General features: G+C 40.1%; 1 protein-coding gene across 6 annotated transcripts in view; it reads left to right on the top strand.

Moving 5' to 3' along the window:
* The window catches only part of DDX60 (DExD/H-box helicase 60), a 200900-nt gene that overhangs the window by 114264 nt on the left and 66806 nt on the right, over positions 1-19830 (top strand). For 5 of the 6 annotated variants that reach the window (XM_063638363.1, XM_063638369.1, XM_063638362.1 and 2 more), the window contains one exon: positions 7891-8010. The exons of the other annotated variant lie outside the window; for it this stretch is intronic. In XM_063638363.1, the coding sequence (XP_063494433.1) occupies positions 7891-8010 (120 nt within the window). The remainder of the gene's footprint in view (positions 1-7890; positions 8011-19830) is intronic. 6 annotated transcript variants of the gene reach the window in all.

The raw sequence follows: 19830 nt of genomic DNA, 5'->3' as shown, positions 1-19830 counted from the left end.
ATGTTGATTGTGAGTGGAAACTCAGCATTCCACTGCGGACCATCCCAACCCTGGTACACACTGTGAAGCAGGTTCACTGAGCACTGGTTTACCAACTTGTCTTAGTCTGATGAGAAAGAACACACTCATGCACAGCAAACTACATGAGGCAGATTTATTACTCACAGATAGGCAGCAAGGTACAACAGAAGCCTCTGATTCATTGCGAACTAGTGCCCCAAGGCTCAGGAAAGCTGGCAAGGCAGATGAAGTCTCAACTATTGGGGCCTTACTTGCACCACAGCTGAGGGACCTTAGAAAGCAGCCTGGTTTGGTTTTTATACCCCATAGCAACAGGAGTCACTGGGATAAAGAATTTCAATGCACAGCCTATTCTGGGGAAGACTAAAACAGAGCCTGGATTATTCCAGCCAATTCTCCCTTATCTCAGAATATTGCATTCACAGCACATTCCATAGTTATTCTTGAGGACAACTGCAAGCAAGAAAGGGAGGAGAACTGGGTCACTTCAGGGACACATGGAGAATTGTCAGGGAGGAAGGTAAAAGGAGAGTACCAATGAGCCCCATTTCACACTACCTCATTCATTCTCACTGGTGGCAAGTCAGGGAGAGACTCAGATGGCCCTAATGCCACCAGGAGAGGGTAAAGCGCAGTGGTGATTAGCCCGATCTCTTAGTTCTTTATCAATTCTCATTGCTGCCAGGTAAGGGTAGAGGCTCCATTTGCTGCTAGACTCTGCTGACATTATCCTGGTGAGGGAATCTGAGCAACACCTGCTTCTTTTAGGCAGGGCATGGAATAATAGCTCCCTGCTCAGCCCTGCCAACACCAACAGGCAAGGGAATGAGAGTGCCACTGTCTGCTTCTGTGGGGCAGGGGCACAGGCAGTGGATTAGCTTCTCTCTCTTCTCTGCTGAAACTGCAGTGGAGGAGAGTTGCTGTATTTTTTTCTATTGGGGTTTGGAAGGAGTAGGATGGATGTTTTAGTTCATTTTGTGCTGCTGTAACAGAATGCCACAGATTGGGTAATTTATAAACAATGTAAGTTTATTTGGCTCATGATTCTGGAAGTTGAGATGTCCAAGATCAAGGGAACACAGAATGGTGAAGAACTACTTGCTGCATCATAAGATGGCAGAAGGCATCATGTGGGCGAGAGACAGTGCACATGAGAGAGTAAGAGACTGAACTTGAAGCTTCAAGCCCTTTTATAATTTGCATTCATCCATTCATGAGGGTGGAGCCATTGTGACCTAAACACCTTCCATTAGGCCCTGCCTCTCAGCACTGTTTCATTGGAGATTAAGTTTCCAATTAAGTTTTGGGGGCAACATATTCAAAGCATAGCAACGGATATTGCCAAAAAGGCTTTCTACATTAGACCACTCTTTGTTCAGGTCCTTTGGCTGGGGGAAAATAGGCTTTTCTTGGACTATTTTTATCTGTGCCAGTTGGCAGTTGTAGGTCATGGACTTCTGTAGCACCATGGCCAGGATATGTGGGAATCAATAAGGAAACCCAGGAAACATTGCCATGTTGTTCCTTGACTTGAGGTCATTAGGTAGTTCACTTTCTTCTTCTCATGTTTCAGAGTCTTCTTACGCTTACTTTTGTATTGTGTCCAAGGTTTTTGAGTTTTAAGAAAGAAGACCTTTTTTGAGTTGTAAGAAAAAAGTCCTGGAAGAAATGAGGTTGCTCCATCTTGCCCAGAAATGGAAGTTTTCATTAATGAGATTTTTATCAAAAGAAAGGAAGGTCTGAACATGTTGGGGGATGTTTGATACTACAGTTTTTGCATGAATCAGTAACTGGGTCAAGGGAAGCTTTACCTCTTCAACTTGGAATGCTGATCTTTATAGGAATTTTTGCTACTGCAAGAAATCTTATATAAGTGAGCAAGGCTTCCATAACCAGAGAATATACTCAAAGCTAGTCCCTGCTCCTCTCAATATCCCTTTGTGATCCTGTTTATATCTTCCTGTGCAATAAAGACCCACTTTATCATCTTTATATCACAAGCAGTTGAAGTCCCTACTAGGTTGAGTGCATATGAAAAAAATTTGTGTCTTACCCATGCATTTGATTAAACCCATATTAGCTCTTATTATTTATGTGGGTGTACCAATCTGAAACCAAATCTAATTTCCCAGTAATAAATGGATTAATAATGCTTTCACTGCACATCGTTGTGACTCTGAAGTTGATAACAAGCTTTTATCATAGCCGATGCAGCTGAACAATATCCTAGAAACCAGAAAATGTAGACCCTTTTACTACAGTGCCTGGCTTTCTTGATACAACTCTACATAGATGTTTAATTCTCTGAGAAAGAATCCTACCCCAACCCTGGCTGATTTTATGCAGGTTGAGTCTGCAGTTCAATAACACCGAGGCTGAAATATTAGGTTGGTGCAAAAGTAATTGCAGTTTTTGCACATAAATATATAACATAATTTTATGTCCTATTAAAGTCACTGACAGAATAGGATAAGGATCAGGTAATTATATAAAAACTGTTGGGAGTGGGGAGGAAAAAAGCCACACAAAGATTTGGAGAAAGAAATTTTCAGGCAGGCCAGGTGCAGTGGCTCATGCCTATAATTCTGGAATTTTGGGAGGCCAAGGCGGATGGATTGCTTGAGCTCAGGAGTTCAAAATCAGCCATGAAAACATGGCAAGACCCCATCTCTACCAAAAATACAAAAACAGCCAGGTGTGGTGGCATATGCCTGTGGTCCCAGCTACTCAGGAGGCTGAGGTAGGAGGATTGCTGGATCCTGGGATGTTGAGGCTTCAGTGAGCCATGATTGTGCCACTGCACTCCAGCCTGGGTGACAGAGTGACACACTGTCTCAAAAAAAAAAAAAAAAAAAAAGGAAGAAATTACAAAAAAAATTTCAGGCAGAGAAACAGCAGTGCAAAAAGGCCTGATGGGAGAATAAAGTTGTGTTTAAGATATACTGAGAAGGGTAGGGTGACTGTGAAGTAAATAAGGAAAGCGGTAAGAGATTAGAGTGGAATAGAAGAAGGGGGCCTTATGGGCTATAGATTTGAAGAATACAGTGGAACATTTTGGCCAAGACATGGTCAAGACATGCTATGATTTGCATTTCCAAATGATGTTCTTTTACTTTGTGAGAAACAGACTGGAGGAGGCAAGGAGAGAAGGAGGCTATGACACATGACACAAGTGTGTGGCTTGGATTAAATTAGCTACAGTAGAAAGGGAGAGAAGGTGTAAACTCAAGTAGGCTTACATTGTTGATGGATTATATAATGAATATGACATTATGAGAAAAATGAAGGATGATCTAGGTTTTTGCTTATTGATAGCAGGTTATAAATTGGATTATAAATCTTGTAGGGTCTTGAAAAATCAATCCAACATGGCTGTAGACAGTACACTTGCTGAGGCATAGGAAATGAAAAGTTATTATACTCATAGGTTCTAGAGGGGAGTAATGGCCACCATTCAGTCTCAACCAAGTAGGTGGGGAGCAGAGAGAGGGAGAGGACCCCTGGGCAAGTGTCTTTATTGGGGATCAGGGATGAGGGGATTTCATTGGTGTGTTTGAATGTCAGTAGGTGACAGCGAGTGGAGGAAAAGAAGTGTGCCTGGATGCCTGGGCAGGGTGTTCACAGCCTGTTTGTGGGGATATTGAAGCATTTGGAAAATATGAAGTTTAAAAAATGTACAATACAGACAAGTATTTTAGCAGACATCTATTAGCACATATTCATGTTCTTTTCTGGTACATGACTCTTATGGCCCCCATTATTTTTCCACCTTGGCTTATTCAGTTACTTTGTAGATCCAGCTCTTCCCCGTCTAGCAAAGAAAGACCCTCCATTAGAGCCTCCAGAAGGGAACACAGCCCTGTCAGCCACTTAATTCTAGCATGTGAGGTCCATTTTAGACATCTGACTTTGAACAGTGATATTACCACTAATTTAATAGTAACTTATTAATAGCAGCAATAGAAAATTTACTATAGTCACAAGGCCGACATTTGTATTTCCATTCATCTATCACCTGTGTCATTTTCCAATTAAACCATGTAAGAATAAAAAGGGTATTATATATTATTAACTTCCTAAAACACCATCATTACTATATTTATAGTTTGGGGATAAGTTGCAGGGTAAAATACAAAAGTGAGGCAATATCTCATGATATAAAGGAGTTGTGGTCATCTCGCAGCACTAGAAAAGGGGAATCTCAGGGGAGACATTTAGTATACATCTCAATCTGGGCTTCAAGTATTTTCCTTTCCTTATATACCCATTACTTAATTTTATTCATTGATTTTAAATTTATATTCTATTTTTTGCATATATAACACAATATGTGTGTATTCGTCTGTTCTCACACTGCTATAAAGAACTACCAGAGACTGGGTAATTTATTAAAAAAAGAGATTTAATTGATTCAAATTTACTCAGGCTGTACAGAAAGTATGGCTGGGGAGGCCTCAGAAAACTTAATATTACAGTAGAAGGGTGAAGGGGAGCAAGAACATCTTCACATGGAGACAGGAGAGAGAGAGGGCAAAGGGGGAAATGCACACATTTAAGCAATCAGATCTTGTGAGAACTCTTTATTATGAGAACAGAAAGGGGGAAATCCGCCCCATGATCCAATCATCTCCCACCAGGTCCCTCTCCTAACACTGAGAATTACAATATGACATGAGATTTAGGTGGGGAAATAGAGCCAAATCATATTCTTCTGCCCTGTTCCCTTCCAAATCTCATGTCCTTCTCACATTTCAAAACATAATCATGCCTTCCCAATAGTCCCACAAAGTCTTAACTCATTCCAGCATTAACTCAAAAGTTCTAGTCCAAAGTTTCACCTGAGACAAACAAGTCCCTTCCATCTATGAGCCTGTTATCAAAAACAAGTTAGTTACTTTCAAGATACAATGGGAGTACAGGCATTGAATAAATCCTTCCATTCCAAAAGGGAGAAATTGACCAAAACAATGGGGCTACAGGGCCCATGCAAGTTGGAGACCTAACAAGGCAGTCATTAAACCTTAAAGCTCTAAAATAGTCTCCTTTGACTCCATGTCTCACATTCAGGACACACTGATGCAAGGGATGGATTTCCAAGTCCTTGTACAGCACTGCCTCTGTGGCCCTTCAGGGTACAGGTCCCACAGCTGCTTTTACAGCCTGGTGTTGAGTGCCTGCAGCTTTCCAGGCACGCGACACAAGTTGTTGCTGGATCTATCATTCTGGGATCTGGAAGATGGTAGCCCTTTTTTCACAGCACCATTAGGCAGTGCCCCAGTGAAGACTCTCTGTGGGGCTGCAACCCCTCTGCACTGCTCAAGTAGAAGTTCTCCATGAGGGCTGCATCTCTGCAGTAGACTTCTGCGTAGACACCAGGGCATTTCCATACATCCTCTGAAATATAGGCAGAGGCTCCCAAAGCTCAACTCTTGCTTTTGTGCCCCTGCAGGCGCAAGCCTTGGAAGCTACCAAGGCTTGGGGCTTTTACCCTCAGAAGCAATGGCTCAAGCTGTACTTTGGCCCCTTTTAGCCACTCCTGGAGCTGGAGTAGCTGGGATGCAGGGTGCCATGTCCCAAGGCCGGACAGAACAGTGGGGCCCTGGGCCTGGCCCATGAACCCATTTTTTCCTCCTAGGCCTTCAGGACTGTGATGGGAGGGGCTGCCATGAAGGTCTCTGAAATGCCCTGGAGGCATTTTCTCCATTGTCTTGGCTGTTAACATTAGGCTTTTCTTTACTTGTGCAAATTTCTGCAGCCTTGAATTCCTCCCCAGAAATTTTTTTTTTCTTTTCTACCACATGGTTGGGCTGCAAACTTTCCAAACTTTTATGCTCTGCTTCCCTTTTAAATATATGTTCTCTAGTGTCAGGCCATTTCGTTGTTTATGCAAATTAGCATAGGCTCTTAGAAGCAGCCAGGACACATCTTGAATGCTTTGCTGCTTAGAAATTTTTTTCTGCCAGATATCCTAAATCATCTCTCTCAAGCTTAAAGTTCCACAAATCCCTAGAGCAAGGGAACAATGCCCCCAGTCTCTTTGCTGAAGAATAGTAAGAGTGACCTTTATTCCAGTTCCCAATAAGTTTCTTATCTCCATCTGAAACCACCTCAGGCTGGACTTCATTGTCTATATCACTATCAGCATTTTGGTCACAACCATTCAATATATCTCTAGGACATTCCAAACTTTCCCACATCTTCCTATCTTCATCTGAGTGCTCTAAACTGTTCCCACCTCTGCCCATTACCCAGTTCCAAAGTCACTTCCACATTTTCAGGTATCTTTATAGCAATGCCCCACTTCTTTGGTACCAATTTTCTGTATTAGTCAGTTCTCACACTGCTGTAAAAAGTACGTGAGACTGGATAATTTATGAATAAAAGAGGTTTAATTGACTTACAGTTCTGCAGCCTGTACAGGAAGCATGGCTGGGGAGCCCTCACGAAACTTACAATCATGACAGAAGGGTGAAGAGGAAGCAAGCACATCTTCTCATGGCAGCAGGAGAGAGAGTGAAGGGGGAAGTGCCACACACTTTTAAACAACCAGATCTTATGAGAACTCACTTACTATCATGAGCACAGCAGGGGGAAATCTGCCCACATGATCCAATCACCTACCACCAGGCCCCTCCCCCAACATTAAGAATTGCAATTCAACAGGAGATTCGGGTGGTAACACAGAGCCAAGCCATATCAATGTGTAAACAAATCTCTTTTGCAACAAGGTGCGATATAGACAAACACACAAATAGAATCAACTGAAAGTAAACAGGAGTGAAAAAAAGGATGTAAAGCCTAGAAAAAAGCTAGACATGAGGGAGTATTGCCAGGGACCCAGACGTGAGGGAGTATTGCCAGGGGACATTGGAAAGGGTGTGTGTGTGTGTTTGTGTGTGTGTGTTGGTGGATTATTAGCTATTTACCGTGTGACAATTCTTTCTTCACTGTAAAACATGAATTCAATAAATAAATTGCCACTAGTATTCCCAGAGAATGGTACTGTTAGGCATGGGCTGTTCCCTTCTTTCTGAGATGTTCATGTATATTACAAGAGATGAAATAAATAAAAACATAAGGTTGTCTGCAAAAGTTTTGTTTCTTATTGTCATAATGAATTTGTCATCCTTAAACTAATTTTCCACCTCTGGATGCAATCTGTATCCATGTCCTATTGACATACATTTTACAATGTATCTCCCACTTATTTTCTTTTTTATTTCTACCCCTATGCACATCCAAGCTCATGTTGTTGAACTATTATTATTTTGAAATATAGGAATGTGCTACATATTGACATTATAGTCAACAATGGACCACACATATGAAGGTGGTCCCATAATATTATAATGGAACTAAAAGATTCCTATTGCCTAATGTTTAGTATACTATGCTTTTTTATGATTACTTTAGAGTGTACTCCTTCTACTTATCAAAAAAAAAGTTAACTGTAAAACAGCCTCAGGCAGGTTCATCAGGAGCTATTCCAGAAGAGGGCATTGCTATCACAGGAGGTGACAGCTCCATGTGTATTATTGCCGCTGAAAACCTTCCAGTGGGACAAGATGTGAAGGAGAAAGACAGTGATATTGATGATCCTGACCCCGTGCAGGCCTAGGCTGATGTGTGTGTTTGTGTCTTAGTTTTTAATAAAAAAGTTTAAAAATTAAAAAAATAGAAAAAAGGTGAAGAATAATGATATAAAGAAAGAAAATATTTATGTACAGCTGTACAACATGGGTGTGTGTTTTAAGTGTTATTACAAAAGTGTCAGAAATTTTAAATATTAAGAGTTTATAAAGTAAAAAAGTTACAGTAAACCAAGGTTAATTTAATAATGAAGGAATAAAATTTTTTTTATAAATTTAGTGTGGCCCAAATGTACAAGTTTACAGTGATGTACAGTAATGACCTAGACCTTCATATTCACTCACGACTCACTCTTGAACTTACCAAGAACAACATACAGTGCTGCAAGCTCCATTCACAGTAAGTGCCCTATATAGGTGTACCATTAGTATGTTTAGATGTGTTTAAATACATAAATAGCATTGTGTTACAATTGCCTAAAGTACTGAGTACAGTAACACCCCTAAGTATGTTGGTAGCCTAGGAGGTTAGGCTATACCATATAGCCTAGGTATGTAGTAGACTAGGTTTGTGTAAGTACACTCTATGATGTTTACACAAGTATGACACATTTCTTAAACATATTCTGTTGCTAAGTAAGGCATAGTCATAGTTGTATTTAGTTTTGGCTTTATCAGTCATTTTTCTTTTTTATGTGTTAATAAATGTTTAATCTTAATTATCTCCTTAATTTACTTTCTTAGAAAATAGTCTTCCTTTAACTTTTTTTCTTGGTTCTTTTAATTCCCTTAGCTAAGTTGGATGCTTAGCTCACTAATTTTCATTCTAACTTCTTTCTAATAAAAGTATTTAAGATATAAATTTTTCTAATCATAATTTTGGATGCTTTCCATACATTTTAATAAATATTTTAAGGTTATTTCATTTTAAGTATTTTGACTAATTAACTTTTGCCTCTTTAGTTATTTAGAAGTAGTCTTATTAACTGCCAGACATAAGCCATTTTATTTTGATTTTCTTGTTTATCTTTCATTACTGATCATGTCGTCAGAGAATATAGTTCCTAAGACACTTATTCTTTGAATTTTGTAGAGTAGTTTTGTGACTTAATACATGGTTAGTTTTCATAAACATTTCTTATATGCATGAGAAGATTGTATATGTAGATTCTCAAATTATTACATGTACTAGCAATCAGAGAAAGATTTCTAATTGCATTATTCAAATTTTCTGTAACCTTATTAATTTTTGATACTTAAGAAGTGAAGAAATATGAAGCTCATATCGCAATGAAGTACTATTTCTTGCATCTCATTAAAACCTTGAGGGTAATTCATTGTGCTAATTCTGTACATAGCACTGTCCATGCAAGGGAGCTCTCCACCATGCTTTTATTTTTTACTGGACATCAGATTCCATTCAGCAGATAGTTTTTTAATACAAAGTGTTGGTTTGTACACTCATCAAGACTTTTGAGCTGATAGAGAATAATTTTTAGTGACTCTCAAGACTAATTAATCACCCCAAGATTTTCTCTACCTTGCTCTGATCTTTATCACATTTAAAAATCAAATTTGAAAAAAGAGGAGAAGAATAGAAAAAAAGGAGAGGAAGAGGAAGAAAGAGAATCAGGAGAAGGAGAAGTGACAAGAGAAAGAAACGTGACTGGGAGTCTAAGGGAGTGGCTGGGCTATGTCCTTGAAGTAGTTGGTAGCTGGGGCACATGCCAGACTGTAGGTGTGTGTGCATATACTTTTAACCTTTGCCTTCAGTGTTCCAGACATATATTTTTCTAGGGGCTCTGACTTTAAAAATGGGAGTCTGTGATAAGCTACCTACTCTTCTTTTGTTTTCTAAAGCCGTGACAAAACACAAAGCTCTGTGAGGAAACAAAACCTAAAGTAGTGTGACAGCTGGTACAGAGAGGGTTCTGCCATCCGTTCAGTTCCAGGAATAAGTATAGCTCTGCCTGCCTCTCTAGAGCTTCTCAGAACACACCTGAGGACTCACTCCACACATCTTGTGACTACTGCCAGCTGTTGGACTGTGAAAGGGAAAATCACAGACCACAGGTAGAGGTTGGTTTGGTGCCAGCATATAGATGAAATAGTGAGAAAAATGAGTGTGTCATTTTGATGTCAGGGTGATGCTGGCTTCATAGAGTGATTTAAGGAGTAACCCACACCCATATGACTTCATAGTTGAATTTGATCAGAAATATAAAGAGCTGTTACTCTGTTACCAATTCTACTAAAATTATTCCAAAAAATAATTTTTTAGTTGGTAGGTTTTTTACTGATTCAATTTTGGAACTTTATATTGGTCTATTCAGGGTTTTTGTTTCTCCCTGATTCAATCTTGGGAGATTGTGCAGTTGGCCAAATAGGAATAGCTCCAATCTGCAGCTCCCAGCATGAGCAATGCAGAAGACAGGTGATTTTTGCATTTCCAACTGAGGTACTGGGTTCATCTCACTGGGGCTTTTCAGACAGTTGGTGCAGCCCGTGGAGCAGCATGGGTCATCGCCTCAGCTGGGAAGCGCAAGGGGTCAGGGAATTCCCTTTCTTAGCAAAGGGAAGCCGTGACAGATGGTACCTGGAAAATTGGGACACTCCCAGCCTAATACAGTGCCTTTCCAACAGCCTTAACAAGTGGCACACCAGGAGATTATATCCCGTGCCTGGCTGAGAGGGTCCCATACCCATGAAGCCCCGCTCACTGCTAGCACAGCAGTCTGAGATTGAACTGCAAGGTGGCAGCAAGGCTGGGGGAGGGCGTCTGCCATTGCTGAGACTTGAGTAGGTAAACAAAGCCACCGGGAAGCTTAAACTGGGTGGAGCCCACCACAGCTCAAGGAGGCCTTCCTACCTCCGTAGACTCCACCTCCGGGGGCAGGGCATAGCTGAACAAAAGGCAGCAGAAACTTCTGCAGGCTTAAAGGTCCCTGTCTGACAGCTTTGAAGAGAGGAGAGATTCTCTCAGCATGGAGTTTGAGATCTGAGAACGGACAGTCTACCTCTTCAAGTAGGTCCCTGAACCCAGAGTAGCATAACTAGGAGATACCTCCCAGTAGGGGCCAACTGACACCTCATACAGCCAGGTGCCCCTCTGAGATGAAGCTTCCAGAGGCAGGATCAGGCAGCAACATCTGCTGTTCTGCAATATTTGCTGTTCTGCAGCCTCCACTGGTGATACCCAGGCAAACAGTGTATGGAGTGGTCCTCCAGGAAACTCCTATAGACCTGTAGCTGAGGGTCCTGACTGTTAGAAGGAAAACTAACCAACAGAAAGGACATCCACACCAAAACCCCATCTGTATGTCACCGTCATCAAAGACCAAAGGTAGATAAAACCACAAAGGTGGGGAGAAACCAGAGCAGAAAAGCTGAAAATTCTAAAAATCAGAGTGCCTGTTCTCCTCCAAAGGAATGCAGCTCCTTGCCAGCAATGGAACAAAGCTGGATGGAGAATGACTTTGACAAGTTGAGAGAAGAAGGCTTCAGAGGACTGGTAATAACAAACTTCTCTGAGCTAAAGGAGGATGTTCGAACCCATTGCAAAGAAGCTAAAAACCTTGAAAAAAGATTAGACAAATCTTTTTTCTAGAATAAACAGTGTAGAGAAGTCCTTAAATGACCTGATGGAGCTGAAAACCATAGCACAAGGACTACTTGATGCATGCACAAGCTTCAGTAGCTGATTTGATCAAGTGGAAGAAAGGGTATCAGTGACTGAAGATCAAATGAATGAAATGAAGTGAGAAGAGAAGTTTAGAGAAAAAAAGAGTAAAAAGCCTCCAAGAAATATGGGACTATGTGAAAAGACCAAATCTACGCCTGATTGGTGTACCTGAAAGTGATGGGGAGAATGGAACCAAGTTGGAAAACACTCTTCAGGATATTATCCAGGAGAACTTCCCCAACCTAGTGAGGCAGGCCAACATTTAAATTCAGGAAATACAGAGAATGCCACAAAGATACTCCTCGAGAAGAGCAACCCCAAGACACATAATTGTCAGATTCACCAAAGTTGAAATGAACGAAAAAATGTTAAGGGCAGCCAGAGAGAAAGGTCGGGTTATGCACAAAGGGAAGCCCATCAAACTAACAGCTGATCTCTTGGCAGAAACCCTACAAGCCAGAAAAGAGTGGGGGCCAATATTCAACATTCTTAAAGAAAAGAACTGTCAACCCGGAATTTCATATCCAGCCAAACTAAGCTTCATGAGTGAAGGAGAAATAAAATCCTTTACAGACAAACAAATGCTGAGAGATTCTGTCACTACCAGGCCTGCCTTACAAGAGCTCCTGAAGGAAGCACTAAACATGGAAAGGAACAACCAGTACCAGCCCCTGCAAAAACATGCCAAATTGTAAAGACCATCAGTGCTAGGAAGAAACTGCATCAACTAATGAGCAAAATAACCAGCTAACATCATAATGACAGGATCATATTCACACATAACAATATTAACCTTAAATGTAAATGAGCTAAATGCTCCAATTAACAGACACAGACTGGCAAATTGGATAAAGAGTAAAGACCCGTCAGTGTGCTATATTCAGGAGACCCATCTCACGTGCAGAGACACACATAGGCTCAAAATAAAGGGGTGGAGGAATATCTACCAAGCAAATGGAAAACAAAAAAAAGCAGGGGTTGCAATCCTAGTCTCTGATAAAACAGACTTTAAACCAACGAAGATCAAAAGAGACAAAGAAGGCCATTACATAATGGTAGAGGGATCAATTCAACAAGAAGAGCTAACTATCCTAAATATATATGCACTGAATACAGGAGCACTCAGATTCATAAAGCAAGTCCTTAGAGACCTACAAAGAGACGTAGACTCCCACGCGATAATAATGGCAGACTTTAATACACAGTGTCAACATTAGACAGATCAATGAGACAGAAAGTTAACAAGGATATCCAGGAATTGAACTCAGCTCTGCACCAAGCAGACCTAATAGACATCTACAGAACTCTCCACCCCAAATCAACAGAATATACATTCTTCTCAGCACCACATCACACTTATGCCAAAATTGACCACATAGTTGGAAGTAAAGCACTCCTCAGCAAATGTAGAAAAACGGAAATTATAACAAACTGTCTCTCAGACCACAGTGCAATCAAACTACAACTTAGGATTAAGAAACTCACTCAAAACAGCTCAACTACATGAAAACTGAAAAACCTGCTCCTGAATGACTACTGGGTACACAATGAAGGCAGAAATAAAGAAGTTCTTTGAAACCAGTGAGAGCAAAGACAACATACCAGAATCTCTGGGACACATTTAAAGCCATGTGTAGAGGGAAATTTATAGCACTAAATGCCCACAAGAGAAAGCAGGAAAGATGTAAAATTGACACCCTAACATCACAATTGAAAGAAGTAGAGAAGCAAGAGCAAACACATTCAAAAGCTAGCAGAAGGCAAGAAATAACTAAGATCAGAGCAGAACTGAAGGAAATAGAGACACAAAAAAACCCTTCAAAACATCAATGAATCCAGGAGCTGGTTTTTTGAAATGATCAACAAAATGATGGACTGCTAGAAAGACTAATAAAGAAGAAAAGAGAGAAGAATCAAATAGATGCAATAAAAAATGATAAAGGGGATATCACCACCGATCCCACAGAAATAGAAACTACCATCAGAGAATACTATAAACACCCCTACGCAAATAAGCTAGAAAATCTAGAAGAAATGGATAAATTCCTGGGCACATACACCCTCCCAAGACTAAACCAGGAAGAAGTTGAATCCCTGAATAGACCAATAACAGGTTTTGAAGTTGAGGCAATCATTAACAGCCTATCAACCAAAAAAATCCAGGATCAGATGGATTCACAGCCGAATTCTACCAGAGGTACAAAGAGGAGCTGGTACCATTCCTTCTGAAACTATTCCAATCAATAGAAAAAGAGGGAATCCTCCCTAATTCATTTTATGAGGCCAAAATCATCCTGATACCAAAGCCTGGCAGAAACACAAGAAAAAAAAAGAGAATTTTAGACCAATATCCCAGAGGAACATCAATGCAAAAATCCTCCATAAAATACTGGCAAACCAAATGCAGCAGCACATCAAAAAGCTTATCCACCACGATCAAGTTGGCTTCATCCCTGGGATGCAAGGCTGGTTCAACATGCACAAATCAATAAACGTAATCTAGCATATAAACAGAACCAAAGACAAAAAACACATGATTATCTCAATAGATGCAGAAAAGGCCTTTGACAAAATTCAACAGCCCTTCATGCTAAAAACTCTCAATAAACTAGGTATTGATGGGATGTATCTCAAAAAAATAAGAGCTATTTATGACAAACCCACAGCCAATATCATACTGAATGGGCAAAAACTTGAAGCATTCCCTTTGAAAACTGGCACAAGACAGGGATGACCTCTCTCACCACTCCTATTCAACATAGTGTTGGAAGTTCTGGCCAGGGCAATCAGGCAGGAGAAAGAAATAAAGGGTATTCAATTAGGAAAAGAGGAAGTCAAATTGTCCCTGTTTGCAGATGACATGATTGTATATCTAGAAAACCCCATTGTCTCAGCCCAAAATCTCCTTAAGCTGATAAGCAACTTCAGCAAAGTCTTAGGAAACAAAATCAATGTGCAAAAATCACAAGCATTCCTATACATCAATAACAGACAAACAGAGAGCCAAATCATGAGTGAACTCCCATTCACAATGGCTTCAAAGAGAATAAAATACCTAGGAATCCAACTTACGAGGGATGTGAAGGACCTCTTCAATGAGAACTGCAAATCACTGCTCAATGAAATAAAAGAGGACACAAACAAATGGAAGAACATTCCATGCTCATGGGTAGGAAGAATCAATATCATGAAAATGGCCATACTGCCCAAGGTAATTTATAGATTCACTGCCATCCCCATCAAGCTACCAATGACTTTCTTTACAGAATTGGAAAAAACTACTTTAAAGTTCATACGGAACCAAAAAAGAGCCTACATTACCAAGACAATCCTAAGCAAAAAGGACAAAGCTGGAGGCATCACGCTACCTGACTTCAAACTATACTTTAAGGCTACAGTAACCAAAACAGCATGGTACTGGTACCAAAACAGAGATATATACCAATGGAACAGAACAGAGTGCTCAGAAATAATACCACACATCTACAACCATCTGATCTTTGAAAAACCCGACAAAAACAAGGAATGGGGAAAGGATTCCCTATTTAATACATGGTGCTGGGAAAACTGGCTAGCCATATGGAGAAAGCTGAAACTGGATCCCTTCCTTACATCTTATACAAAAATTAATTCAAGATGGATTAAAGACTTACATGTTAGACCTAAAACCATAAAAACCCTAGAAGAAAACCTAGGCAATACCATTCAGGACATAGGCATGGGCAAGGACTTCATAACTAAAACACCAAAAGCAATGGCAACAAAAGCCAAAATAGACAAATGGGATTTAATTAAACTAAAGAGCTTCGTTACAGCAAAAGAAACTACCATCAGAGTGAACAGGCAACCTACAGACTGGGAGAAAATTTTTACAATCTACCCATCTGACAAAGGGCTAATATCCAGAATCTACAAAGAACTTAAACAAATTTATAAGAGAAAATCAAACAACCCCATCAAAAACTGGGCAAAGGATATGAACAGACACTTCTCAAAAGAAGACATTTATGCAGCCAACAGACAATGAAAAAATGCTCATCATCACTGGTCATCAGAGAAATGCAAGTCAAAACCACAATGAGAGATACCATCTCACACCAGTTAGAATGGCGATCATTAAAAAGTCAGGAAACAACAGGTGCTGGAGAGTATATGGAGAAATAGGAACACTTTTACACTGTTGGTGGGACTGTAAACTAGTTCAAACATTGTGGAAGACAGTGTGGTGATTCCTCAAGGATCTAGAACTAGAAATACCATTTGACCAAGCCATCCCATTACTGGGCATATACCCAAAGAATTATAAATCATGCTGCTATAAAGACACATGCACACGTATGTTTATTGCAGCACTATTCACAATAGCAAAGACTTGGAACCAACCCAAATGTCCATGAATACAGACTGGATTAAGAAAATGTGGCACATATCTACCATGGAATACTATGCAGCCATAAAAAAGGATGAGTTCATGTCCTTTGTAGGGACATGGATGAAGCTGGAAACCATCATTCTGAGCAAACTATTGCAAGGACAGAAAACCAAACACTGCATGTTCTCACTCATGGGTGGCAACTGAACAATGAGAACACTTGGACACAGGGTGGGGACCATCACACACCGGGGCCTGTCGTGGGGTGGGCAGGGGGAAGGATAGCATTAGGAGATATACCTAATGTAAATGACGAGTTAATGGGTGCAGCACACCAACATGGCACATGTATGCATATGTAACAAACCTGCACTTTGTGCACATTTACTCAAGAACTTAAAGTATAATAATAAAAAAATTAAAAAATAAATAAATCAGCTTATCCATATATACAAAAAAATTCTTGGGAGATTGTGTGTTTCAAGGAATTTATCCATTTCCTTTAGGTTTTATAGTGTGTGCATAGAGATATTCATAATAGTCTCCAAGTATCTTTTTTATTTCTGTGGAATTGGTTGTAAGGTCACCTTTGTTATTTCTGATTGTTCTTTTTTGGATCTTCTCTTTTTTTCCTTGTTAATCTAGGTAGCGGTCTGTTAACTTTGTTTATTATTTCAAATAACCTACTTTTGATTTCACTGAGTCTTCATATGGATTTTTGGGCCTCACTTTTGTTTAGTTCTGCTCTTAGTTCTTTCTTTTCTTTATCTAGCTTTGGTGTAGTTCTTGCTTTTCTATTTCTGCTGGATGTGATGTTAGATTATTTATTTGAGATGTTTCTAACTGTTTGAAGTATACATCCAGTGCTATAAACTTTCCTCTTAATGTTGCTTTTGCTGCATCCCAAAGATTTTTGTATGTTGGTCTTTGTTTTCATTTATTTCAAATAATTTTTTGATTTCTGCCTTAATTTGATTGTTTATCCCGAAGTCATTCAGGAGCAAGTTGTTTAATGTTCATGTAATGGTGTGTTTTAAGAGATCTTCTGGTTATTTATTTCTATTTTTATTTCACTCTGGCCTGAAAGTATGGTTGATATGATTTCAATGGTTTTTTTTTAATTTATCAACACTTGCTTAATGGGCAAGCATGTGATCTTGGAATATGTTCCATGTACAGATGAGAAGAATGTGTATTCTATGGTTGATGGGTGTAGTATTCTGTAAATATCTATTAGGTCAATTTTGTCAAATGCTGACTTTAAGTCTGTAATATTTTGTTAATCTCCTGCCTTGATTATCTGTCTAATGCTGTCAGTGAGGTGTTGAAGTCCTGCACTGTCATCCTGTAAATGTTTAAGTCTTTTTGTAGGGCTGGAAGTATTTGTATTTGTCTTTTTAATCTGGTTGCTTTAATGTTGGGTGCATATATATTTAAGATAGTTAAGTCTTCTTGTTGATTTAAGCCCTTTATCATTATAGTGCCTTTCTGTGTCATTTTTTACTGTTGTTGGTTTAAAATCTCTTCTATCTGATAGAATACTAGTGACCCCTGCTCTTTTTTGCTTTCCTTTTGCATGGAGAATCTTTCTCCAACCTTTACTTTGAGCTTACTGGTGTCATTACACATGAAATGGGTCTCTTAAAAACAGCAGACAAATGAGTCTTGTTTTTAATCCAACTTGACACTGTGTGCCTTTTAAATGGGACATTTAGACCACTTTCATTCAAAGCTAATATTGATATGTGAGATTTTGAGTCTATTATGAAGTTGTTAATTGGTTGTTTGTGGTTGCTTTATGTGTTCACTGTATACTTAAGTGTGTTTTTGTGGTAGCATGTATCATTCTTTTGTTTCCATGTTTAGAACTCCCTGAAGGATCTCTTCTAAAGCTGGTCTAGTGATGACACATTCCCTTGGTTCTTACTTGTCTGGAAAATATTTCTTCTTCATGTATGGAGTTTAATTTGGCAGGATATAAAATCTTTGGTTGGAATTTGTTGTTTTTAAGAATGGTGAAAATAGGCCTGTGGTCTCTCCTGGCTTGTAAGTTTCTGTTGAGAAATCCGCTGTTACCCTGATGTGGTTCTTTTTGTAAGTGACCCGTCCCTTCTCTCTAGCTGCGTTTAAGATATTTTCTTTATTGTTGACCTTGGATGGTCTGGTGACTATACCTTGGTGATTTTCCTTTTGTATAGGTGTTTTTGTACAGGTATTCTATTTCTTGTATCTGGATGTCTACCTATCTAGCAAGATTAGGGAATTTTTTTTTTTTTTGAGACAGAGTCTTGCTCTGTCACCCAGGCTGGAATGCAGTGGCACAATCTCTGCTCACTGCAAGCTCTGCCCCCCGGGTTCACGCCATTCTCCTGCCTCAGCCTCCCAAGTAGCTGGGACTACAGGTGCCGGCCACCACGCCCAGCTAATTTTTTAGTATTTTTAGTAGAGACAGTGTTTCATCGTGTTAGCCAGGATGGTCTCGATCTCCTGACCTCGTGAGGCTGCCCACCTCGGCCTCTGAAACTGCTGGGATTATAGGCATGAGCCACTGCACCCAGCTGGGAAATTTTTTTGAATTATTCCTTCAAATATGTTGTTCATGCTGTTTACTGTTTTTCTCCTTCTGTCTCAGAAATACCAAAATTTATAGATTTGGTTGGTTTACACAGTCCCATATTATGTGTGGGATCCCAAAGTCTCAAAGACCTTGTTCATTCTTAAAAATTATTTTACCTTAAATTTTTTGACTCAATTAGTTTGAACAACCAATCTTCAAGCTGTGATATTGTTTCTTCCTTTGGGTCTATTAATAAAGCTGTGAAGCTTCCAATTATATTTTGAAATTCCGTAAGTGAGGTTTTCAATTCCAGGAGCTCTGATTGATTTTTTAAAAATATGCTAATGTTTCCTTTATATACTGGGTTGCTATAGAGTTTTTTTGTGTGTGTTGATTTTTATCCTTGTCTTGGATCTCATTAAGCTTCCTTGCAATCCATGCTTTCAGTTCTTAAATTGTCATTTCTTAGTTTCAATTTTGTCTAGTGACCATTGCTAGAGGGCTAGTGCAATTCTTTGGTGGTGTTACTACAATCAGATTTTCATGATGCCAGAATTCTTGCACTGGGTTTTTTCATCTGGAGATGCTGGCACTTCCAGTATTTGTAATTATTTTGTGTAGGTAGGATTTTTTATGTTTTATTTCTTTTCCTATAATATTATTGGGTTTTCTTCTTTCCTTTTCTCTTCCCTATCTCCCTAGGGGGTATGACTGTAGAGAATGCTGAATAGGGTCTTTTGGGTTTGCTTCTATAGTCCTATTTACTTCCTTCAGCAGGTTTTATATTAGACTGTGCATTTCTGCCTACAAGATAGTAGATGGTGCCTATAGAAAAGAGGCAGCTGCAGTAAACACAGCTTTGTATATACTTGATCCTTATTTTTTGGCAGAGGCTCTCTTTGCCTTGGGCAAAGGGCTGATTCATGAAATGCACAGTTATCTGAGTTCCCTGCTCAGCCCTGGAGGCAGGGGGCAGGGGCTACAATAGATGGGGACAGACTAGGCAGGCTCACCTACCTATCCTCCAATGTCAGGCACAGCACCAATGCCAAGAGAGAATCTAGTGGGTGGCCACCAGGTGTCCAGAGGTGTGCCTAGGCATGGGGCTGGGAAATCTCCTTGGCCTCAAGTTTTCTGCATGGGGATGGAGGGTGGCTTAAGCTCCTATTTGAGGAAAGCAGGTGCTCTGGGTACCTGGAGATCTACCTGGATGTGGAGCAGAGAGGACCTCCCCTGCACCAGGTTGTCTGTATAGGAAGGATGGGGCAGCTTGGGATGGTAATACAGGTGAATTGGTGCTCTAAATTCCTGGAGATCTTCCTGGGGACAGAGTGGGGAGGTGCTCACTGCATCATAATCTATGTCCAGGAACAGTGGGGTGGTTCAGGCTACTGAACCAGATGAGTGGGTGCTCTGAATGTCTGGAGATTTGCCTGGGCATGAAGCAAAGAGGGACTCCATGCACCAGGATCCCTGTACAGGAAGGACTGGGCAGGTCAGGCTGCTGATCCAGGTAAGCATGGTGCTCTGAGTGCCTGAAGGTCTTCTTGGTATGAAGCAAGGAGTGCCCCCCTCTACGAAGATCTCTGCATAGGAGGGGTGAGGCAAC

The sequence above is a fragment of the Symphalangus syndactylus genome, chromosome 4, assembly GCF_028878055.3.
Source record: "Symphalangus syndactylus isolate Jambi chromosome 4, NHGRI_mSymSyn1-v2.1_pri, whole genome shotgun sequence".
NCBI lineage: Eukaryota > Metazoa > Chordata > Mammalia > Primates > Hylobatidae > Symphalangus > Symphalangus syndactylus.
This window is presented reverse-complemented; position numbering and strand designations above follow the sequence as displayed.